The sequence below is a fragment of the Schistocerca americana genome, chromosome 5, assembly GCF_021461395.2.
Source record: "Schistocerca americana isolate TAMUIC-IGC-003095 chromosome 5, iqSchAmer2.1, whole genome shotgun sequence".
Taxonomy (NCBI): domain Eukaryota; kingdom Metazoa; phylum Arthropoda; class Insecta; order Orthoptera; family Acrididae; genus Schistocerca; species Schistocerca americana.
The window spans coordinates 359,238,717-359,263,019 of NC_060123.1; the positions used below are offsets into that span (position 1 = coordinate 359,238,717).

A 24,303-nucleotide genomic window follows, 5' to 3' on the forward strand; every position below is an offset into this window, starting at 1 on the left:
GCTGGGGAAAAGAAGGATATGATGCTGTAGGAAAATATAAGAAAAAAATAGAAGAAGGTGACAAAGATATGAATTCAGAATGTATTGTCAAGACAGGCAGGGAGGAAGATGAACATTGTTTCCTGTGCAGCAATTTGATGTTACTCTTGACTTGACCTGTTTCAGCAGAATTAGGTGGCAATATAAGACACCTTGTTACAGGGACAGAAGAAGGAGACCAAGAATTTGATTTCCTGAGCAAATGGGGGCCAAAGTTTCATAAATTGGCGCACTCATACAGACATAAATCCACAGAAAGTGAAGAAGAAGGTCAACAAGAAATGTAAGTATATATGAAGACATTACATCTTGCTAACTGGAATGCTGTAATAGGTTTATGTTTCAAGTGGTGACACCAATGACTGTTATGCTGTTCTGGCTTAATAATATGCAGGGCCTATCAATTGCTGACCCAAATAATGAGCAGAACTTTGTGACTGCAACTGTACTGCCACTTCATTTATATGTATCCCCAACTATATCCTCATCTATATCTATTCTGCATTTGTAAGATACATTTATAAATAATTACACAACCACTGACACTCACATGGTCCCCGTCTATGGTTACTTGGTCATGGGCTTATTAGAAGAATTCTATCAAGTCAACCAGAACTCTAAACCACTTCATTTGATTTAAATAAACAGATGATGCCTTTTGATCTACACCCAGAGCCAGGATACTTTACCCTCATTCCTTTGCAACTTCATGACATTTAGTTTGTTTCATATGTCCTCTTCTGTTTAGTAAGGCACATTTGTTGTCATTAACTATTATCTCACTGGTGGATCCAAAAGAATCTCTATCCATTTTAACACAACTAACCACTGATAATACCTTCACTTTGATAGCTGCCACTGATTCCACATGAAAAATCTGCCTTGCAGTCTTGCTACTCATCCTCAGTAAATTTGCAGTAATGAGCAATTTGCCACACTTTATGTCGTAGGTCTTACCAAGCACTCCACTGTAAGATGCTACTCTAAAAACCTAATACATAAATAGACATGCCATACCCTCCTATACTTTGAAAGTACTTACCACACACCCCAGCCAGCAACAAAGGTGCATTCACCTCATTACAACTTACACAACTGAATCATACAGTGAAATTAGTGATGATTCCTACCACTCCCAAGCAGATATCCCACTATCTCCACAACCTACCTTCTTATTCCCAGTCTGTTGAGACATGGGACATTTCTGTGTGATAGGTCTAGTGTCACTAGTGAAAGTAACCATGTAGTATAACAACTTCACCACTAGATGTTTACCTCTATAAATATGACTGTTCATGCTATCTTTATACTAAAGAAACTTCAGATGTGCAAGTACTAAATGAATCTTATGAATACGATAAGATTCTTGCAATTATCTTGTCATAAAACAGTGTCACTTGATCTGAGAAAGGTGACAACTTGTGCAGGAAATGTACAACTGAAGTCTGATGTTTAAGTCAATGAATATGATTACTCATACTGCCTTTATGTTAGGAAATTTCAGATGTGCAGGTACTAAATGAATCTTACGAATACAGTTAGATTTTTGCAAATATCTTGTAATAAAAGAGTGTCACTTGATCTGAGAAAAGTGACAACTTGTGCAGCAAATGAACTACTGTAGTCTGCTATAAGTTGAGGTCCTTTACCAAGGTGGTTAAGTCCTGACACAAGCAGCAAACATTTGTGTCTTTCATCTCACTGGAGGGCTAGAAAGATGGTAGGGACTGGGCTGCCAGAATTAAATACTGCTTCAGTTGTTGTGGTAGCTGAAAAAATTTGTCATTAGTGTTACTCAGTTTGTTGCATACACTGTAAACAATGCTGCAGTAGAATCCACAGAATAGTTTTTGATACATTGATAACCAAAGCAAGGGAGGTACAAGTGAGACTAGCAAACCCAAAAGACCTAAATAGTGCGTGAAGTTCATAAAAGTGACACAAACTCTCAAATAGGATCCAAGTGTGATCCAGTTCCAGTTGCAGTGAGAGTCCACATACTGAACTCATGCATGTATTGAAGGCCAGCATACTGTCCATTGCAAACAAAATCTAATAGCTCCAGGTCATATTTGTACACACTGCTGCAAGACTGGCTCTGTCCAGATCCCACAATACCAACACTGAAGGCATGATTTTAATAGCAGATGGGTATGCTTAACTTCAGGAGTGCCAACACCATTGTAGTCTCAACTTTGAAACTAATTAAACATGTACCCAACCAGGACTCAAACCTGGGACCTTGCCTTGATGGGCAAGTGGTCTAACAACTGAGCTGTTTAAGCACGACTCACAACCTGCCCCCTCAGCTTTACGTCTGCCAGTGCCTCATCACCTACCTTCCAAACTTCACAGAGGTTCTCCTGCATACCTTGTGGGACAAAACACTACTGGAAGAAAGGATATTATGGAGACATGGCATAGCCACAGCCCGTGGGCTTGTTTTCCACCAGAATGAATTTTCACTTGGCAGCAGCATGTATGCTGATGTGGAACTTACTGGTGGATTAAAACTGTGTGCTGAGCTAGGACTTGAATCTAGGACCTTTGCCTTTCACAGTCAAGTGCTCTACTAACTGAGTTGTCCAAGCAGGACTTACGACTTTCCCTCACAGCTTTACTTTCGCTGTTGCCTCATTCTTGTCTCTCATTGGGATTCAAAAATTTAAAAGTGGAGAAAAATGTTCCTTTTCAAGATAGATTAGATCTTTGTTGGCCCAGGTAATCATGCAGCGTAAGTCAGTGTGTAACAAAATGTAATATTACAGAATTTCAATTTACATTAATTACACTATTTCACATTAAATGTCCATTAAGTTAAGTACAGAATATATATCGTACAAGAGGAAAGAGAATACATTGTAAAAGCAGAAAGAGCATATACATTACAGGTAAATTGATATTTGTATTACATTATCGTCTACATGGTAGATAATTAAGGTACTTAAAGGTACATTTATATAATACATCACTGAAAGAACTCTTGCAGGCTATAGAAGCAGTGATGAATCAGATATGCCTTAGCAGCTGACCTGAACTTTGTCAGGTCATTTATTGACTTAATTTCTGGGGGAAACTTATGCCAAATAACTTTACCATAATGTGAGGTTTCTTTTTTATTTTAGCTGGTATCCACTGACACTGTTTGAAAATTCCCTTTTTGCCTTTGTTATGGGAGTGAACACTTTCATTTTCTGGGAAGAGAATGGGATTTTTCAGTAAACATTTTTCACAAAAACAGGCATCTCATACACATAGATCTGTGGAAGTGGGAGGATTTCCAGCTGTTTAAAGAGTGGTCTACAGGTTTTTCTCAATTTTATACCTTCCATTATTCTTGTAATCCTTTCTTGTAGACTAACAGCTTTCAGCTGAGGGAAGAGTTATCCCAGAAAATAATTTTATAGTTAAGTTTTGAGTATACACGGGGTGTCCCAGAAATGTTGCAACAAACTTCTAGAGAAGGTGGCGCACATCATAAGGTTTGAGAATTGCACTGCAAGCCATGGCTAAAAATATCAGCTGTAAGCAATAGCAGAGGTCAAAGATTAGAAAGGAAACAAGAGAGTGATAATTTGAAACATTTATTGGATATAATGAGTACACACAGTGTACCACATGAATACAGCTCTAATGTTACAACAGATTCTTGCAGTTTTCACCATCCAAGACCATGCATGCCTGACACTGATGGAGCATTGACAGCCTGGACATGCTTGAACAAACCAGGAGTTTATTTGACTGGAGCGGTTGTGCAGACTATTCTCATGATGAGATCCATTTCAGACTCCACAGGATCATGATATGTGATAGATTTCATGGCTCCCCACAGAAAGAGATTAAGGCTTGATAAATCTGGTGAGCATGGGGGCCAGGGAACCAGTCCACTACACCCAATCCATTGATGCGGAAATGACCTGTTCAAATGCCTATGTACAGCCAGTCCAAAATCAGCAGGTGCCCCACATGTTGGAACCAATATGCTGTGCCTCACATTTTCTGTAAAATTTCAAGAAGTATCTGCTCCAGAGAGGTCTGATAATTCATGGCAGTCAAGTGGGATGGTGAAAGTTATGGCCTGAGTATGCAGTTGCCAACCATACCTGCTCACACATTAACTGTGAAACGATGTTGTGCCGCACTTAATGGGGTTTTTCTGATGCCCAGAAATGCTTATTGTGGTGATTGAAAACACCATCGCTAGTGAATGTGGCCTCATCAGTGAACATCACATAAGATAGGAAGTGCACATGTTGGTCACTTTGATGCAGAAACTACTGGTGCAAAACACACTTGTATGGGATAGTCATCAGTGAGCCCTAACTGCACCCTTAGGAGATGAAAGGCTTTTAAAGACTTGGCATTCAAAGCGTGTTGGGAACTGCTTTGAGACATTCTTAAGTCCAATGCAATGGCACATATGTTGGCACTTGGATTAGTCTGCACACCCCCCAACACACTTTCTTCCACAATGACCAAATGCGCCAATCATGGCCTGCCCTCAGTAGCCCAACAGCTTCTTAATGACCAATATTCACATAAATTTTGATGCAGATGTGCAAATGAAGTGTGGTACAGTTATTGTTTCTCTGGAAAGTGTTCTTGATAAATGGATCCAGTGGCTCATCCATTGCACTGAGCTGCTCCACACATTAAGTGAAAGTTTGCAACCTCAAAGTTCATGTACCATTCCACTTATCTTGTGTTCCCCTCCAGTACTCTTGTGTGCAGCACCACCTAGTGGTGTACAATCATGTTTGCAGCCATAGGTTGCTACGCAGTTCTCAATCCTTTTGATGTGCTCCACTTCCCTTAGAAGTTAGTCGCTACAATTCTGGGACACACTGTGTAGACAAAGCATAAAGTTTTCAAACAACCTTGTTGCAGCATCCTTTGAATATCCTCATTAAGTAGCACGCAGTGCTTAATTTCTCATACACTTTTTTAATATGTGCCTCCCTTTTATGATTATTTTGGAGCCTAAAACGCAAGACTTTGCATTGTCTACACTCCAAAGTTCTTTATCAGATATCTGAATCTGAACAGTCTGCTCAGTGTTCTTCACATTGCAGAAATTTACTGCCACTGTCTTACTTGGATGTACAGTAGAGCATCGATTATCTGAACGTCGGTCAACCGAATGACCGCTTAACCGAAATGTGTACTCGCTCGCACCTGTTACTCTCCCACCCTACCGTCCATCATCCCCCTCATTCCCAAACCACGTTTCCCACAGTAGTTGCCACACTGGGCCACCACTGGTGGAACATTGCTTCTAATGGGGCCTTCACAAGGTGCTGCTGAGTGGCCAAGCCGCCAGTCGCTGTGTTTCAACAATCAGCACACTTCTGTCGGCTTGGCACTGGCAGTAGAAGTAGCGGCAGTATCAAAGCTGTTCACAGCAACAGCTGCGCCAGCTTAGAGTTGAGGTGTGCCCTCGGTGCAAACAGTCACCTTCTGGTCTCTGTTACGACCACTTGTGTGCTGCTGTGTGAAGAAGTGAACTTGACAATACAAAATGCGTAAACGTAAACGTCACTGATAAAGATGACACCACCAGCATCTCTTCAATTAGTGCTTCAGAAAGTGAAGATGAAAGTATACCAACAGCTTCTGAGACATTCACTTGTTTAGATACTGCCTTGTGATGGTTTGAAGCCCAGGATGAAAGTGACCAGTTTCAGATATCTGTAATGAAAAAAGTACGTGACTCAGCTGCTCGTAAGTGTGTAGGCTTGCTTAGACAGACAAAAATAAAGGATTTTTTTAAACGTTAATTTTGTATACTGTGTGTATTGTTCATGCAAAATGCGTATGTAATATGCATATATTTTTGTTTAATAAACTGTGCCACATACTATATATTCCTACTGAAGTCACGTTTGTATGTTACTTTGTAATACTAAAAGAGATGCCTGTTTTTATGAATAAATTTACTGTACAGTACTTCTTTTTGGCAAGTTAACATGTACAGTTCGATTGTCCGAACAAACCAGTTTTCCGAACACCCATGTCCCCCAACTACTTCGGATAATCAACGCTCTACTGCATTACCAACATGTTGTGACTGAATGAGTTTTCACTATTATTCAGTGTCTCTGCTGTACACTTCTGAAGCATTTCCATTTATTTCCCACTAACTAGCACATTAGTATCATTAGCAAACTGAATGATGTTCTCACAGAATTTTTTCAGGTAATTCCATATAATAGAAATAGAAGAGATCCCAGCACTGATCTTTGTGGCACTTCGTATTTAATGGGTTCATGCTTTCAGTGATGTTGTCCTAATTTGTGGTGATACACTTCAGCCACTTGCATTTGTCCACTTATGTAGGATCTTATCAATCTTATCCAGTTGCTGGATGTTCCTGTGATGAGCATGTTGTTGGTCTCAGGCAAGAGTTTAGTGTGATCTATGATATCAGAAGCCTTAGATAGATCTAGATGTATTTCACTGACATTCACCATTACCTAGTTTTTGAAATACTTCATTTAAAAACTCAAAAATTTCTGAATCAGTTGACTGGCCCTTTCTGAAAACACACTGTGCCATACATAACATCTTGTGCTTTTCCAGGAAATCTACCACTCTTCTTTGAAAAACTTTTTCTATGAATTTTGAGATCACACGGAGTAGAGCAAAGAGCCTATAGTTAGTCACTTTGTCCTTTTTACCTTGTTTGAATAGCAGTTTGAGCTTGGCACTTTTTAGGCATAATGGAAAAATTCCAGTTTAAAAGGAACTTTTCATCTGCACTTTCACAGCTATACACATCAACTCATGTTTCCTTCCTTTGTAGATTTATAAACTTCTCAACCTTTTTGTTGGTTGAAGGTTCATCCTATTTGCGCTGTTTCTATTCATTTAGTTAAGCTCAGTGTTGAAGATATTCCAAGAAGCTGTGCATAGTGGTCACTGAAACATGAGTTGATATTTCTAGTTGTGTTGCTTACCAATACCATATCAATAGTGGTGTTGGTAGACTTGTGACTCTGGTGGGGGTATTTATAGTTGGGAGCAAGTTGTGTGTTGCAAATATCCAAAAGATCATCCCAATCTTCTGAAATTTTATTGAAGTCACTGTTAAAGCCTCCACATACCATAACTATTTTGTTCAGGTTGCTGATATCGTCAAGACTACCTTAAAGTTGTTAAGGGGACACTGTATGTCCTTTGCCGCCAATGTAAAATTATTGAATTTTGTGACTCATTACCTTGGAAACTTTTTAAGACACCAACTTCCAATTTTCCATAATTATTGAATTTCTAGATACACTGAACTAGAATTATTACTAAAATTGTATTGTGGGGCATGTTATCTTTTATTTTTCAAACACTCTATTTTTTGACAGAATTTTGTATATAAATGAACATAAAAACAAAGCAACTCTGGATATTTTAATTATCCTAGTTCCATATGTGTTGAATCTCACACTCTGGCATGATGTGAAAATTTCATGTCTCTACCATCGGTACCTTTTTAGAAAACAGGCCATTTATTGCAAAAAATGTAGTCCAGAGATACTGAGGTTTAAAACTTTTTTTATTACAAATTCTTATACAGACTTTCATTTCTGCATCTTTTATGCACTAGAATTGCCTTGGTCCATAGTCTGTGTCTTCTTCAGTGTCACAACAGCCCAGTGCTTGCCTCCTCCTTTTCTTTCTTGCTTCTTTTGTCATTTGCTGAGCAGCTAGCTCTGCTTCACATACACGAAGCTCATCCAGTTCCCACAGTCCTTTAGCTGTGTTCTGTCCAAATCTTACCCCTAACTTCTCCAGAACCTTAAGTCTTTTGTAGTTCCCACCATTAAAAGGTATTACAGCATCAGGTACTGCTAACTTTAGAGTCATAAGGCCAACAAATACATTTTTAGGCACATGGCACCACACAACATTACTGAAGGACTCATTCACATTCTGGGTTGGGTTGGGTTGTTTGGGGGAGGAGACCAAACAGCAAGGTCATTGGTCTCATTGGATTAGGGAAGGTTGGAGAAGGAAGTCGGCCATGCCCTATCAAAGGAACTGGCATTTGCCTGGAGCAATTTAGGGAAATCACGGGAAACCTAAATCAGGATGGCCAGACGTGGGATTGAACCATTGTCCTCCCGAATGCAAGTCCAGTGTGCTAAACACTGCGCCGCCTTGCTTGGTATTCACATTCTGGGTCTTCCCATGTAAACACTTCTTAAGTAGCTCAGGATTTGCCAAATCTCTGTAACTAGGTTTGATTGCCATAATATTGTTACTTTTACCACTGCCGCCCGTTTCTAAAGTTACTTTCCTTTTCGATGCACTAGGGGCTGTAGTCACTTCAGAAACATTATTGTGGTTTCCTTCACTACTAGCACACGTGTTTTCGAGTACTTCAGAAGAAAATGCAGGTCTCACATATCTGTTACCCGCAAATTTGTGTTTCTTGAAGTAACTTTCACACTTAGTCATTTTATTTATGTATAAAAAGCAATAGAAGTTAGCTTACTACAAGAACAGCCAATAATCACACTACTTTCAATGAAAACTAGTATCAGAAACAAAGGACTGATTTGTTTATTAGTAATGCCAACTTCTGAGACATATCAGTAGGCACACAAGTTTATTTAAGTTAGTTCTACAGCAGAAATTTCAAATTCTTTTTCATGCATTTCAAGCACAAAAGTTGATACCGTCTTTCACGATTACTTAAGAGCAGATATTTTTCTACGAAATGAGCTGTCGTAACAAAACCCTGTCTTGCTCTAACATATTGTGTTCATGTTTGCTAACATGTCATCAGTTAGCCAATGCTCACTAAAGCACATAACAGATATTCTTGTAATTGGTCTGACAATAATACTTCCATTATGTCTACAGCTTTGCTTATGCCGTTTTGCAATAGACAACAGTAGCAGCAAGTGAGGTTCAGGTGGTTGGTCGTAGGTGTAATACAATAAGCTTAGGCATCTGTAAGCATAAGGCCATAAAAATATTAGTCGATTTGTGATTGCATCATAAGGTTAATATCGATTAAGTATATCAACTTATGTACCCGTTTCTCACCATCTGGGGGAAGCTTTAATTTTCTGCTTTAACATGAAGAAATCTGTGGCTGTGGCTCTTAAAATGATGGGTAAGACCAATGGTGAGGGAACTATTAGTGGAATAATGTGCAGAGAATGTTTCCACTGCCTTAAGAATGGTGATTTTGATGTCAAAGACCAGCATGGCGGTGGAAGACAGAATGTTTTCGTAGCTACAGAAACAGATGAAGACAGTCACAGGACATTATTATCGAAACCAATTGATGCATTTGAGCTCAACACTGAAACACAAACAGCCACAATACAGTGATAGACACATAAAGGTAATTTTGTAGCAGGTCAGTGCTCGGCCCCATGTCGCAAAACTCGTCAAAATATACATGGAAACGTTGAAATGAGAAGTCCTATCCCTCCTGCCGTATTCTCCATATGTTGCTCTCTCTGACTACCACCTTTTTTGATCAGTGGTATACAGTCTGGCTGACCAGCACTTCCGATCATATGAACAAGTGCAAAATTGAATCGATTCATGGATCCCCACAAAGGACTCCCAGTTCTCCCACCACGGGATTCGTATGCTATCCAAAAGATGGGAGAATGTAGTGGCCAGCAATGGGAAATACTATGAATCATAATTTTTCTGTAAGTTTTTCACAATAAAGCTACAAACTTTGAAAAAAAGTGGCTGAAGCAAAGTTGTAGACCTAGTAGTTTTTTGATTTTGTCTTGGAGTGAGTGGACATTTCGATGAACCACTATAAATTTGAGGCTTCTGATTGGCATATTTGATTCACCACTTACCTTTTTGTGTCTGCTTTCTATTCACTTTAATCTGAAGAGCACTTCTGGTCTACAATGTGGAGGTGCTGTCTTCATCCGTGGCTAGTAAAAATTCCCGCTTCTTCATGGCAGATGTCTTGCTCTAACATATTGTGTTCTTATTTGGGGGTAGTTTAAACTTTAGAGCATGATGCACATCTGTATCATCTGATGGTGCAGTTGTTTCTGTAGCTGGATATGCTGCCACTCTTGCTGTTTCTTTTTTCTTTCTTCTTGGTTGTGTTGTTCCATGACTTGCCACTGTTAACAAAGCTGCTTCTCCTTCAGTACTTTCTTCTGTAACTAATGTTTCTTTATGTTCTATTTCTGCTGAGCTGGCAGGAAAGATACTTTGCAGCCTTATTTATAGTTGCCAATGAAATTGTATCACATTCCTGACTTTTAAAAAAACACTTTTCACTAGCACTTTGATTTTCTGGCTGAGAAGTGATTTGCCCCATTTATTTACATGCGTTCCACCTGTTGTGAAGTGCTTTCTTTGACAGTGTTAAGCTTCAGTAAAGCACAAGAAAGGGTGTGCATAATGATTTTCTATTCAGCCAGAAAAATATGAAAACATGGACTTTGCCATTTAGACAGATAAACAGAAGATCTCAAGGAATGATAATGAATGGAAATGCAGAAAATAACTATAACAGTGATATGTTACTTGTCTGTTATTGTGCATTATGTGTGACTCTTCCTGTTTTTCAGGTCTAATGGACTTTTCACTGTTGTCCATTTTTTCCCTACATACTGGAAAGAGAAATTTATGTTTCAAAAGCATATGAGTCAGTGTAAATCTTTCCGTTGGGTCATTGTCTTGTTAATTATTATCTCTTGTATTAAGTACAGAATATATCTTTGTCTTTGCCTTCAGAATGAGTAGCTTAGAGCATTTTGTATTAAGCAGTCTTTTCTGCATTTTATTATTTGTGATCACATGAGAAATAATTTACACGCATTGGGAAGTACAATAAATAATGTTGATCAGTTTCTGTAGCCTCTGAACAAACCACAGAAAGTTTAGTAGTGGCATTTCTTGTCATGAAATTACACTTGTAGAACATTTTGAAATTTTATTTTCATGGGCGTTCAAGGCCTCACCATGTTTTAAGAATGAAAATAAGGTCAAATAATAAAAACATACAGCCTATTTGGACTATGTTGTAGTTCTTAAATTTTTTAGAACAGTCCAAATTTGTGCGCTTCTAAAAAATAAAGATTTTAGTTTCGGATTCTCTCTGTTTATCTGGGCACTTCTGTGTCTATGATCTCTCTTCTGAGTTTTTAAATTATACAGTCCAAGGCAAAGTCTGCAACAGGGCCACTCAGATTTTTTAAAGATTGTTATTCATCACACTATTTTTAATAACAGGCAGTCATTTGTTTCATCAGTTGGACTGAAAATGTAATTAAGCTGAAAGATGAGAACTTAAATCCAATAAATTTTTATTAGTTTATGATAGGAGTGACTGCATACAAGTGTTTGGAACATTGGCAGCAGGCTTCTGGTGACATTAACTCACAAAACAACAGTACAACAGTTCACCACTGGTTTAATGAGTTGACAGCATGGGATTAGCTCAATAAAATGTTCTCTCATTTCTACTGTGTCAGATCACATTGGGCCTATAAATGTTGAAATACAGGAAAGCCCCCTTTTTACACTTTTCAGTGGACTGACTAAAAAGTGTGAAATGCAGAAAAGCGTAAAATATAGGAAAGCTAAGGAAACACAACAAATGAAAATGTCGTTCTCTCCATATTGCTCAAAATATGAAATTAAAACAATTTAAATATTGCCTTTTTAAAAAGATCTGAAATAATTAATTGCTTCTGTTTCTTTCTCACAGCAATTAGATCTACATGTCTCTCTACAGTATACAAAGCATCAAATTGCATTATCGTTATGTGATGCATTTGCAGTGTACCGGCTTGAAGTGTTAGCAGATTCCATAGCTTCTCTACTACTTAGCACAACTGGTTCTTGATCATAAACTTGGTCATCCTCTTCACAATCACCTCTTTCCTCCCTTATTCAAAATGTTTGGTAATGATGCTGTCTACTATTGGCACCTCTGAAGTGATGACTGAAGCCTCAACTCTGAAATATTCTTGAAACACAGATGATATGCCTATACCAGTAGGCTCCGACAAATCTTCTTCCAGTGGATCCTGTGTGTATTCTGTAAATTTAAATCCTGCTTTCATGGAACAGAAACAGTTAAAGGAGTCACACCCATCCATGCTTTGGCTAGGTAATGAATAGCACCCAAATGTTATATGGTCATAGATTTGAGGTCCATGCCATTATCATGCATAAATATAGCCTTCTGGAAGAGCATTTTTCTATGTTTCCATTTAAATGAATGGACTATTTTCAGATCTAACAGCTCACTTTTACAATTAGGAGCCAGGGACACTAACTTAATATTTCTGAGCTGGAGATTGTCAGGGTGCACTGGGCATCTGTTAAGTAGCAGCATCATTTTCCTATTTTTTGCCTCGATTTTGGCATCGAATGCATGCATGGTGGATGTGAAAATATAACTGACCATCCACACAGTGCTGTCGGAATCATAATTAGTGGGCAGAGTTCTCATATTTTTGGAACACCTTGTCTTTTTAAATTACCAAAGAAAGTAATTTTTCAGATCCATCAGCACTGACCATGACTAAAATGATTATCTCTGCTTACTCAGTTTCCCTCTGTGGCATTTCTTGCCTTTAAAACATAAGATCTCACTTTGTAATATTTTGCATGTATGTGTGTGTGTGTGTGTGTGTGTGTGTGTGTGTGTGATTCATCAGTCTATTGACTGGGTGGATGCAATCGACCACAAATTCCTCTTCCGTTCCAACCTTTTCATCTCAGAGTAGCACTTGCAGCCCCAAACTCTATCTTCCTGTTCACTTTTCACTCTATACATCCCCTTGTAGCAAAGTGGAAGTTATTCCCTTACTCCCTAACAGATGTCCTATCATCCTATCACTTCTTCCATACATTCCTTGCCTAAACGATTCTGCTGATAACCTCCTCATTTTTTACCTTATCAGTCCATCAAATTTTCAACATTCTTCTGATGCACCACACCTCAAATGCTTGTATTCTCTTCTGTTCTGGTTTTCCCACAGTCCATGTCTCACTGTCATAAATGCTGTGTTCCAACTGTATGTTTTCAGAAATTTCTTCCTCAAATTAAGATCTATGTTTGATACCAGTATAGACTTTTCTTGGCCAGGAGTAACTCTTTACCAAATCTAGTCTGGTTTTTATGTCTTCCTTGCCCCATCCGTCATGGGTTATTTTGCTACCTAGGTTGCAGAATCCCTTAACTCCATCTGCTTCATGATCACCAATTATGATGTTAAGTTTCTCACTGTTCTCATTTCTGCTACTTCTCATAACTTTTGCCATTCTACTGTTTACTCTCAATCCATATTCTGTACTCATTAGTCTGTTCATTCCATTCAACAGGTCCTGTAATTCTTCTTCACTCTCTGTGAGGATAGCAATGTCACCAGTGGAACGTACCACTGATATCCTTTCACCTTGAATTTTAATCCCGCTCTTGAATCTTTCTTTTATTTAAAGACTACATCCCTGTCTTATACCCTTTTTAATCCAAGCACGTCGTTCATTGTCTTCCACTCTTATTGTTCCCTCATGATTCTTGTACATATTGTATATTACCCGTCTTTCCATATAGCTTACCCCTATTTTTCTCAGGACGTTGAACACCTTGCACCATTTTATATTGTTGAACACTTTTGACAGGTCAACAGATCCTATGTCTTGATTTTTCTTCAGTCTTGCTCCAATTATCAACCACAATGTTAGAACTGACTCTCTGGTATCTTTACCTGTCCTAAGATCATACTGATCATCATCTATCAGATCCTCAGTTTCCTTTTCCATTCTTCTTCACACACTTGTTGGCTCATGCAATCTTGGGAATTGTGTGGATGATGTTTTCCCGAAGTTGATGGTATATCAGCAGTTCCACACATTCTACAAACCAATGTGAACAGTTGTCTTGTTGCCACCTGTCCCAGTGATTTTATAAGTTGTGGTGGAATATTATCTATCCCTTCTGTCATATTTAATGTTAAGTCTTCCGAAGCTCTTCTAAATTCAGATTCTAATACTGGATCCCCTATCTTTTCCCTATCAACTCCAGTTTCTTCTTCACTCAAATTATCAGACAAGTCCTTCCCCTCATAGAGGTCCTCAATGTACTCTTTCCACCTGTCTGCCCTGTCCCCTGCATTTAACAATGGAATTCCCACTGCACTGTTAATGTTACTACCCTTGCTTTTTATGTCTCTGAAGTTAGTTTTAATTTTTCGATATGGTGAACGAGTCCTTCCCGTAATCATTTCTTTTTTGATTTCTTCACATTTTTCATGTAGCCATTTTGCCTTATCTTCCCTGTACTTTCTGTTTATTTCATTCGCAAGTGACCTGTATTTCATTATGCCTGAGTTTCTCTGAACATTTTTGTACTTCCTTTTTTGTTGGTCAACTGAGGTATTTCTTGTGTTATCCATGGTTTCCTTGTACTTACATTTTTTTCTCCAACTTCTGTGACTGCCCTTTTTATAGATGTCCATTCTTCTCCAAATGAACTGCCTACTGAGCTATTTATTATCGCAGTGTCTATAGCCTCAGAGAAATTGAACTGCATCTCTACATTTCTTAGTACTTCTGCGTTCCACTTCTGGATTCTGGTTGACTGGTCCCTTAAGCTTCAGACTATTTGGTAACATGCTACAAAAAATACCAGTGTAATGAACATTAAAAAATATTTTTTGGATCATATTCTTTAAAGATATTTTACAGATCTTCTTTCCATTGGTTCACAGTTCCGCTATCAACACTTACACTTTCACTACACAGTGTTACGGCGAGTTTTAAATTAATCACTCTGACTATTTGAAGCTGGGACGTTGGGCATCCTCATTTTTCGCAGCAAACTGAAGCACCTTTTCTGTCAGTATGTTGCCATCTAACATGCGAATGTACATGTTGTAATTTTTTTTTTCCACAGAAGTACATTTCCCATCTTTTCTGATCATTTCACTCATAGGCACTGCTGCAAATAAGTGCGGAATGTGACTTTTACACTAGTGTTTGTCTGCTTATTATTACTGGTACAGTACTGTTTTTTCACGATCATTATTAGAATTGTAGCTCCCTCGTGGCATTCAAACTAACATTCACTATATGGAAAAGGTAGAATATAAATTATTCTGACTACTTTTGGTGAAGTTTAATCTAGTGCCACATTTTATTTCAGAATTCCTGATTAAATGGGCAGTAATCATTTTTATTTTTTAGTGACAAGAGAACTTTCTGCCTAGACCTTTCCATAACTTTTTGTGGCATGTTGGCATGATTTGAAACATCACCTGTTGACTGTCTTCTTTCTTCTGTTGTGACAACTGAAATGATCTGATGGGAAAGACTCCAGTAGCTGCCTTCATTCTGCTCATCGGATTGTGTTACAAAAGCTTTAGTTTAAGTTCATGGTCATTTATACAAATAAGTACTGCTTTTGTAGACGGCCGTCTCTATAATGGGCTTTCACAAATTATTGTTACTTCTGTGTGAAATATGCTAATCATATTAGGTGTGCAGTCTGAGGTTGGTAGGACCTGATGTCAGACGTAAACGTTTCTCCTCAAGATGCTGTGCAATATGATGAGAATTTCTGCCCTCTTTCTCACCCAGGACATCCCTGAGCTGAGTGACATCCTTTTCAGCAACAATCGTTATAGGTACAGAAAGCTGGCTTAAGCCAGAGATAAATTCTGCCGAAATTTTTACAAAGGCACAGACGGTGTTTAGAAAGGATAGATTGCATGCAACCGGTGGTGGAGTGTTCGTCGCTGTTAGTAGTAGTTTATCCTGTAGTGAAGTGGAAGTGGATAGTTCCTGTGAATTATTATGGGTGGAGGTTACACTAAACAACTGAACTAGGTTAATAATTGGCTCCTTTTACCGACCTCCCGACTCAGCAGCATTAGTGGCAGAACAACTGAGAGAAAATTTGGAATACATTTCACATAAATTTTCCCAGCATGTTATAGTCTTAGGTGGAGATTTCAATTTACCAGATATAGTCTGGGACACTCAGATGTTTAGGACGGGTGGTAGGGACAGAGCATCGAGTGACATTATACTGAGTGCACTATCCGAAAATTACCTCGAGCAATTAAACAGAGAACCGACTCGTGGAGATAACATCTTGGACCTACTGATAACAAACAGACCCGAACTTTTCGACTCTGTATGTACAGAACAGGGAATCAGTGATCATAAGGCCGTTGCAGCATCCCTGAATATGGAAGTTAATAGGAATATAAAAAAAGGGAGGAAGGTTTATCTGTTTAGCAAGAGTAATAGAAGGCAGATTTCAGACTACCTAACAGATCAAAACGAAAATTTCTGTTCCGACACTGACAATGTTGAGTGTTTATGGAAAAAGTTCAAGGCAATCGTAAAATGCGTTTTAGACAGGTACGTGCCGAGTAAAACTGTGAGGGACGGGAAAAACCCACCGTGGTACAACAACAATGTTAGGAAACTACTGCGAAAGCAAAGAGAGCTCCACTCCAAGTTTAAACGCAGCCAAAACCTCTCAGACAAACAGAAGCTAAACGATGTCAAAGTTAGCGTAAGGAGGGCTATGCGTGAAGCGTTCATTGAATTCGAAAGTAAAATTCTATGTACCGACTTGACAGAAAATCCTAGGAAGTTCTGGTCTTACGTTAAATCAGTAAGTGGCTCAAAACAGCATATCCAGACACTACGGGATGATGATGGCATTGAAACAGAGGATGACACGTGTAAAGCTGAAATACTAAACACCTTTTTCCAAAGCTGTTTCACAGAGGAAGACCGCACTGCAGTTCCTTCTCTAAATCCTCGCACAAACGAAAAAATGGCTGACATCGAAATAAGTGTCCAAGGAATAGAAAAGCAACTGGAATCACTCAATAGAGGAAAGTCCACTGGACCTGACGGGATACCAATTCGATTCTACACAGAGTACGCGAAAGTACTTGCCCCCCTTCTAACAGCCGTGTACCGCAAGTCTCTAGAGGAATGGAGAGTTCCAAATGATTGGAAAAGAGCACAGATAGTCCCAGTCTTCAAGAAGGGTCGTCGAGCAGATGCGCAAAACTATAGACCTATATCTCTTACGTCGATCTCTTGTAGAATTTTAGAACATGTTTTTTGCTCGCGTATCATGTCATTTCTGGAAACCCAGAATCTACTATGTAGGAATCAACATGGATTCCGGAAACAGCGATCGTGTGAGACCCAACTCGCTTTATTTGTTCATGAGACCCAGAAAATATTAGATACAGGCTCCCAGGTAGATGCTATTTTTCTTGACTTCCGGAAGGCGTTCGATGCAGTTCCGCACTGTCGCCTGATAAACAAAGTAAGAGCCTACGGAATATCAGACCAGCTGTGTGGCTGGATTGAAGAGTTTTTAGCAAACAGAACACAGCATGTTGTTATCAATGGAGAGACGTCTACAGACGTTAAAGTAACCTCTGGCGTGCCACAGGGTAGTGTTATGGGACCATTGCTTTTCACGATATATATAAATGACTTAGTATATAGTGTCGGAAGTTCCATGCGGCTTTTCGCGGATGATGCTGTAGTATACAGAGAAGTTGCAGCATTAGAAAATTGTAGCGAAATGCAGGAAGATCTGCAGTGGATAGGTACTTGGTGCAGGGAGTGGCAACTGACCCTGAACATAGACAAATGTAATGTATTGCGAATACATAGAAAGAAGGATCCTTTATTGTATGATTATATGATAGCGGAACAAACACTGGTAGCAGTTACTTCTGTAAAATATCTGGGAGTATGCGTGCGGAACGATTTGAAGTGGAATGATCATATAAAATTAATTGTTGGTAAGGCGGGTACCAGGTTGAGATTCATTGGGAGAGTCCTTAGAAAATGTAGTCCATCAATAAAGGAGGTGGCTTACAAAACACTCGTTCGACCTATACTTGAGTATTGCTCATCAGTGTGGGATCCGTACCAGATCGGTCTGACGGAGGAGATAGAGAAGATCCAAAGAAGAGCGGCGCGTTTCGTCACAGGGTTATTTGGTAACCGTGAAAGCGCTACGGAGATGTTTAATAAACTCAAGTGGCAGACTCTGCAAGAGAGGCGCTCTGCATCGCGGTGTAGATTGGTCGCCAGGTTTCGAGAGGGTGCGTTTCTGGATGAGGTATCGAATATATTGCTTCCCCCTACTTATACCTCCCGAGGAGATCACGAATGTAAAATTAGAGAGATTAGAGCGCGCACGGAGGCTTTCAGACAGTCGTTCTTCCCGCGAACCATACGCGACTGGAACAGGAAAGGGAGGTAATGACAGTGGCACGTAAAGTGCCCTCCGCCACACACCGTTGGGTGGCTTGCCGAGTATCAATGTAGAATGTAGATGTAGAAGCTTCAGAGTTCATGCCTGTTATTATCTGTTTATCAAGACTGCTAACCTAAGTATTTTAGCCAATATATTACAACATGGATATCTTTTTAATGTGGTTTCATGAAAATCTTTTGCTTCCATGTTTTATTTACACCATTGGACATGATAGGAACAAAGAAGGAAGCACACATTTGTGTGTTTTAGCACTCACCACTGCCTTCGTGATAATCTCAAGGGCATTTGCACACGGGTTTCTCTCTTAGTTCCTGTCCTGTCCAATGGTCTAAATAAAACATGGAATCAAAAGTCTTTCATGAAAACTTATTAAAAAGATATTTGTGCTCTAAAGTGAGATTTGTTATTGATAATCATTATAAAATTATGGTAAATAAAACTTTTAACACAACATGGGTTAAAATATTAAAGTTGAGAGTCTTCATAAACAGAGAAAAATAAGCATGATATCTACAGCTTGTTCTTGACAAGGAGGTCACTCAGTTCAGGGTTCTCCTGGGTGAGAAATAGGGTGGAAACTGTTGTCATGTTACAGAGAATCTTGAGGAGGTATGTTTACCTCTGACATCAGGTGGTACCACCACAATACTGCATGTTTAGTGTGGATTAGCATATTGTATGAGGAAGTAACAATGATTTGTGGATGCACATTATAGAGACAGCTGTCTTTAAAAGCAGTGCTTATTTGTACAAATGACTTTAAAATTAAATTAAAGCTGTTGTAATACAACTCAATGAGCAGAAGGAAAGTTGCTAATAAAGTCACTATTGACAGATCGCAATTACCATTAGGGCAGTGATTCATCACAATTTCCCACTATCTCAAACACTGCAATCCTGTAATGCAGGTGGCCAGGGTACAATACCCTACACACTGACAATGAAAATCTATCTTACTACCCTAAACCAGTGCTGACTTTGAGCAGGAATACAATGCACTTTTTGGAGCAGTCTGTATGAATTAGAGTTAAAGGTTGTGATAATGCCAGAGCAGACTTAAAAATGTGGGAAATGGTGTATCCAAAGAAGAGCAGCACATTTCATCACAGGGTTATTTGGTAAGCGTGATAGCGTTACGGAGATGTTTAGCAAACTCAAGTGGCAGACTCTGCAAGAGAGGCTCTCTGCATCGCAGTGTAGCTTGCTGGCCAGGTTTCGAGAGGGTGCGTTTCTGGATGAGGTATCTAATATATTGCTTCCCTCTACGTATACCTCCTGAGGAGGTCACGATTGTAAAATTAGAGAGATTCGAGCATGCAAGTAGGCTTTCCGGCAGTCGTTCTTCCTGCAAACCATACGCAACTGGAACAGGAAAGGGAGGTAATGACAGTGGCACGTAAAGTGCCCTCTGCCACACGCCGTTGGGTGGCTTGCAGAGTATAAATGTAGATGTAGATGTAGAATAGGACTTCTGTTGGAACTGACAAAAATGAACATAGAAAGCGGGAAAACGTAAAATGTGGGAATGTAAAAACAAAGTTTTACTGTAATACTCTCTCCTTCCATCTTCCAGAAGACACACTATACACATTCTTCAAATGGATATGGCAAGAAATCCATAAAAACCTGCTATCACTTCAAAGAAAACACCTTGAAGACAGAAGTGGGCCGGAATGACCGGTGATGACTGCTACTGTAGAAAATGAGTTTTGAGTCAAAACTGTGACCGAATAGGATGCTTGCTGCAGCCATTATCATATTAAAGGCACTGCTGGGAATGCATCAGCAGATGTTTGTAAGATCCTGCATGAGAAGCTTTGAGTTAACAAGTTTTACAGAGATTCCATGCTACACCTAACAACTTCTTGAATTCTGCCTGCAAATCATAAAATAATTTAGAATCTGGATGTTGAAAAGCAATACCAATATTTTATGCAGTAAATTGCTGATGATAATGAAACTGAGTGATGAGTGTGTCTCTGGTTGTACCCAGAAATGGACTACCTGTCAAGAATGGAAGCAGTGCTGTGAGTGGAGAGAAGAATTACAGTATCACCACATTCTTTGTGGGAAATGATAAAAGCAAATCTGTTTTGCATAAGATCAGGCTGCTTCATGATAACGAATGATTTGAATAGACATAATAGCTCATAGAACATGAGATCATGAAGTGCTATAAAAATAATAGGTTCTGATGAGGTAACATATTTTTAAAAGGAACTATAGTTGCATTTGCTTTTATTGTCTTTGTACAATATCACAAATATCTCATCTCCTTTTAACTTAGCATACAAACAGAAAATATTAAATAAGGTTGGTAAGTTTTTAGATACACATATTCATCAAAAGTTAATCTGGAAAAAACTGTATAATAGATCTGTTAAAATATGTAGGTACAGCTTGTGTTTCCATAAGAATAATTGCCAACTTTGGAGTTACAGAAGTCATTAAGGTACATCTTTTGCATATTTTCATTCATTGATGTCTTATGGGGTAATATTCTAGGGTAACTTCTCATCTAGGCAGAAGGTGTTCAGTGCAAAAAAGAAAGTGAGGTCCACACACATAAGTCTTGCAGGTATCTCTTTAAGCATCTCTGAGTAGTAATTACACCCTCACACTATATTTATTCCCTTACGAAATTTGTTGTCAGCAACCCATTTGCATTTGAGAGTAACAGAAATTTTCACAAGTACAACACTAGAAGGGAAAGTGATGTGCATTATCCTTTAATGAATATAACTTTGGAACAGAAAGGAGTGAAATACGCAGCTATAAAACTCTTGGATGATTTGTGCATTGAAAGAAAGTGTCTGACAGATATGAGAAGTGTTTCGAAAAGTGCATTTAAGTCTTTTTTTTCTTAAAAACTCCTTCTGTATCATAAAGTCACTTTTGAATAGAAATAATTTCTTGTTTTTATGGAAAAAGCCTATGCTGTGTTGAAATGTTCCACATCATAAAGTGTACAGAGAATATGAATTATGGAACAAATAACTAACTAAACTAACTAATACAAATTCATTATTTTATTGCAGGTTTGTGGACTGTCAACAAAAATCGCTGAGTAATATTTCATACAACTCCTGACAGGCTATTGCAATTCTGTAAAATTTTCTGACATCTTTACAAAAAACACCACAGTGCCTTATCCATAACAAACTTACTAAAGTGAATGTGTGAGTTAATTTAATTGACTTTATCTTATGTTAACATGTACACTTTTGATCTGAAATGTCTTGCTATAATACCAAATTCACTGTTCCAACACAATTACTGAAAAAGAGTCCTTTCAAAACATTTATTAACATTAAGTTTAATGTGTTATTTGTTTACATTGTTTTTTGCACAAGCTGGATATCACTGCCATTGAAGAAATTTTTACACATGCTTTAATGAAAACAAGATATGTTACATCAGTTGGTAAATGAGCTAACTGGAATATTAAAACAGTGGCATTTCATAATACAATGTGTGAAGACATTTATTTGAGCTTTTCTCTTAAAGTAATTCACACAAACTTTAAAGACTGATGTATTTATGTACTAATTTTTAAAATATAACCAAATAAAACATGAATGTGAAAATAAACTTAGCATACTATTTCTGTATGTTTACAAGACGTCAGGACAGTATTTCAGAAGTATTTAATTTGTAAGGAAAAAAAGTCTAGTTTCAAAGGTGTGATGTATTTCAACTTAATTTTTACCCAGAGACCATTTAGTTCCAAGTATGCATTCTAGTTCTCCAAGCTATGGTTTCAAATAATTACAGTTATACACATTTATTGTGTTGGAATAATTTTAAAATGGCAGAAATTCCTAGTTTTAGTCATGTATATTACATGTGTGATAGATTTATAGAGCAGTTACTGTAGTGATGAAAAGTGTTGTGATCCTTTAACCCTTTGACTGCTGTTGATGAGTTAACACATCACCTCTGCTGCTCCCCAGGTGATGGTGACAAATTAAGCAGGGTCTTTGGATTTTCTTTCAGTGGTATACTCTGGCATCCTTGTTGACTGCTGAACACTAATAATGAGTACAGACATGCCATCCCAGTGGAATTCCTGCCCTACATCTCAGTAGCTTTCCACAGTTCTAGTTGTTGTGTTGAGATTCTTTGTCTCCTTTGATATCATTCTTCTGCATTCAACTTTGCTTTATGTTTTATTGCTTATCAGGATTTGGCATCACAGTTTTTCCTCATCCGTTCTACAAGGAAAATGACAAGGCATCATGGTTGTACTGAGGAAAAGTTCGTGGAGATACTTGGGAAGAATGATGGGGATGAATTACTCAATGCTGTCATAAGTGACAAGTCCTCCATAGATTCTGAAAACTACAGTCCTGAGTCATGCGTGTCAGCAGATTATCACTACACTCTTCTATTTCAGCAATAGATGTAACTAGTCTGTTACCCATGGCTTCACCAGTGAATGCGTATGGCACATACATTGTTCACATCTCCTCATCCTGCTCCTCTCTCTGTCCATCTCCTCCTCCCTGTCTCTTTCCATTTCCTTCTTCTCTGACCTCTCTGTCTATCTCTTTCTCCTATCTCCATCCATCTTCTCCTCCCACTCTCTCTGTCCATTTACTCCTCCACCTCACTCTATTCATTCCTCCTCCCCCCTCACTTTACCCTCTCCTCCTCCCACTCTCCCTGTCCATCCCCCCTGGCTCTGTCCATCTCCTCCTCCCCCATAACTCATTCCATCCTCTGCCACCCCCCTCTCACTATCCATCTCATCCTCCCCCTTCTTTGTGTCCATCTCTGTTTCCATATTCTCCTTCTCCTGTCTCTGTTTTTCTCTCCCCCCCCCCCCCCTTCCTCTCCACCTCCTTCTTCCCCTTTCTCTCTGTCCAGCTCCTCCTCCACTTCTCCCTCTAATTTTCCTCCTCCTGCTCACTCTATCCATCTTCTCCTTCCCTGTCTCTCTGCCTGTCTCCTCCTCCCTATATCCCTGCCCATTTCTTGCTAACCCCCTCACTTTCCATCTCCTCCTCCCTCTTTCTCTCTGTCCATCTTTCCTTACCCCACCTCTTTGTCCATTTCATCCTCACACCTCTACCTGTCCATTTTGCTCTCTCCTCTCTGTCTGTCCATCTCCTCCTCCACTCTTTCTCAGTGCACCTCATCCTCCCCCTCTCTGTGCTCAGCTGTGCCCATCCACATGTACTGCCTGTGAAATGAATTCCAGTAGTTACTGCACAACATATGGCATGCAGGTCAGCATAGATGTCAGGGGTTACTGATACTCGTAACCTCTATCCCCATCCATATGGGAGCTAGAACCAGCCTGTCCTCCTCATCCCGCCCAGTAAGTCTGCCCTGACTCGGGGTTCTGGGTGACTTTTCTGAGCTCTCCCCATTTCCTAAGCCTCAGCAGCCTTTTTCCTTCAGCCCTCTTCTCTCGTCAACACTTCTGCTGGCTTCGGAAGCTGGCAGATTTAAATACCTTTATATGTGTATTTTCCTTTTGCCAGTTGGTGAGTGGTTTTTTAAATCTACATTATACGTATGTATTTGTTTATATGATTGATAGTACTCACAAATCTGAATTATCTCAAAGTGGGAGTAACTTTCGTTCATACTGTAATACTGTAATGGGACACTATTGAAGAAAAAGCCATCTTTACACCTCTTCAGATGTATGACTTTGATAAATTTACAAAGCAGCTTCAAAGCTGGAAACTAATTGTTACACCTACAATAACGTTTCTCTCAGTAGTGACGAAACTTAGAGTGACAGGATGAGACACTACAGAAAGCACTCCAGAAATATTCAGCATAGGGCAAGGCAGGCTGCTCAGTCAATACCAGCGCATATGCAAGCCTAAACACAGACTACTTAGGGTAGGTAGACATATTAGGTGATAATGATGCAGCATTCAGCTCAGCATGTTGCAAGTAAATCTGCAGCCTGCAAAGGGTTTGGAAGTCAGTGGTAAGCACCGGAAACTGTTCTTGGATAATTGGCAAGGCACAAT

General features: G+C 39.0%; 1 protein-coding gene across 1 annotated transcript in view; it reads left to right on the plus strand.

The window, feature by feature from the left end:
- LOC124616382 (neural-cadherin-like) overlaps nt 1-21,795 on the plus strand; it is a 312,303-nt gene extending 290,508 nt beyond the window's left edge. The window contains exons 23-24 of the mRNA XM_047144688.1: nt 202-322; nt 21,349-21,795. Coding sequence (XP_047000644.1) covers nt 202-322; nt 21,349-21,400 — 173 coding nt within the window. The 3' untranslated portion in view covers nt 21,401-21,795. The remainder of the gene's footprint in view (nt 1-201; nt 323-21,348) is intronic.
- Nucleotides 21,796-24,303: the final 2,508 nt, after the last annotated feature.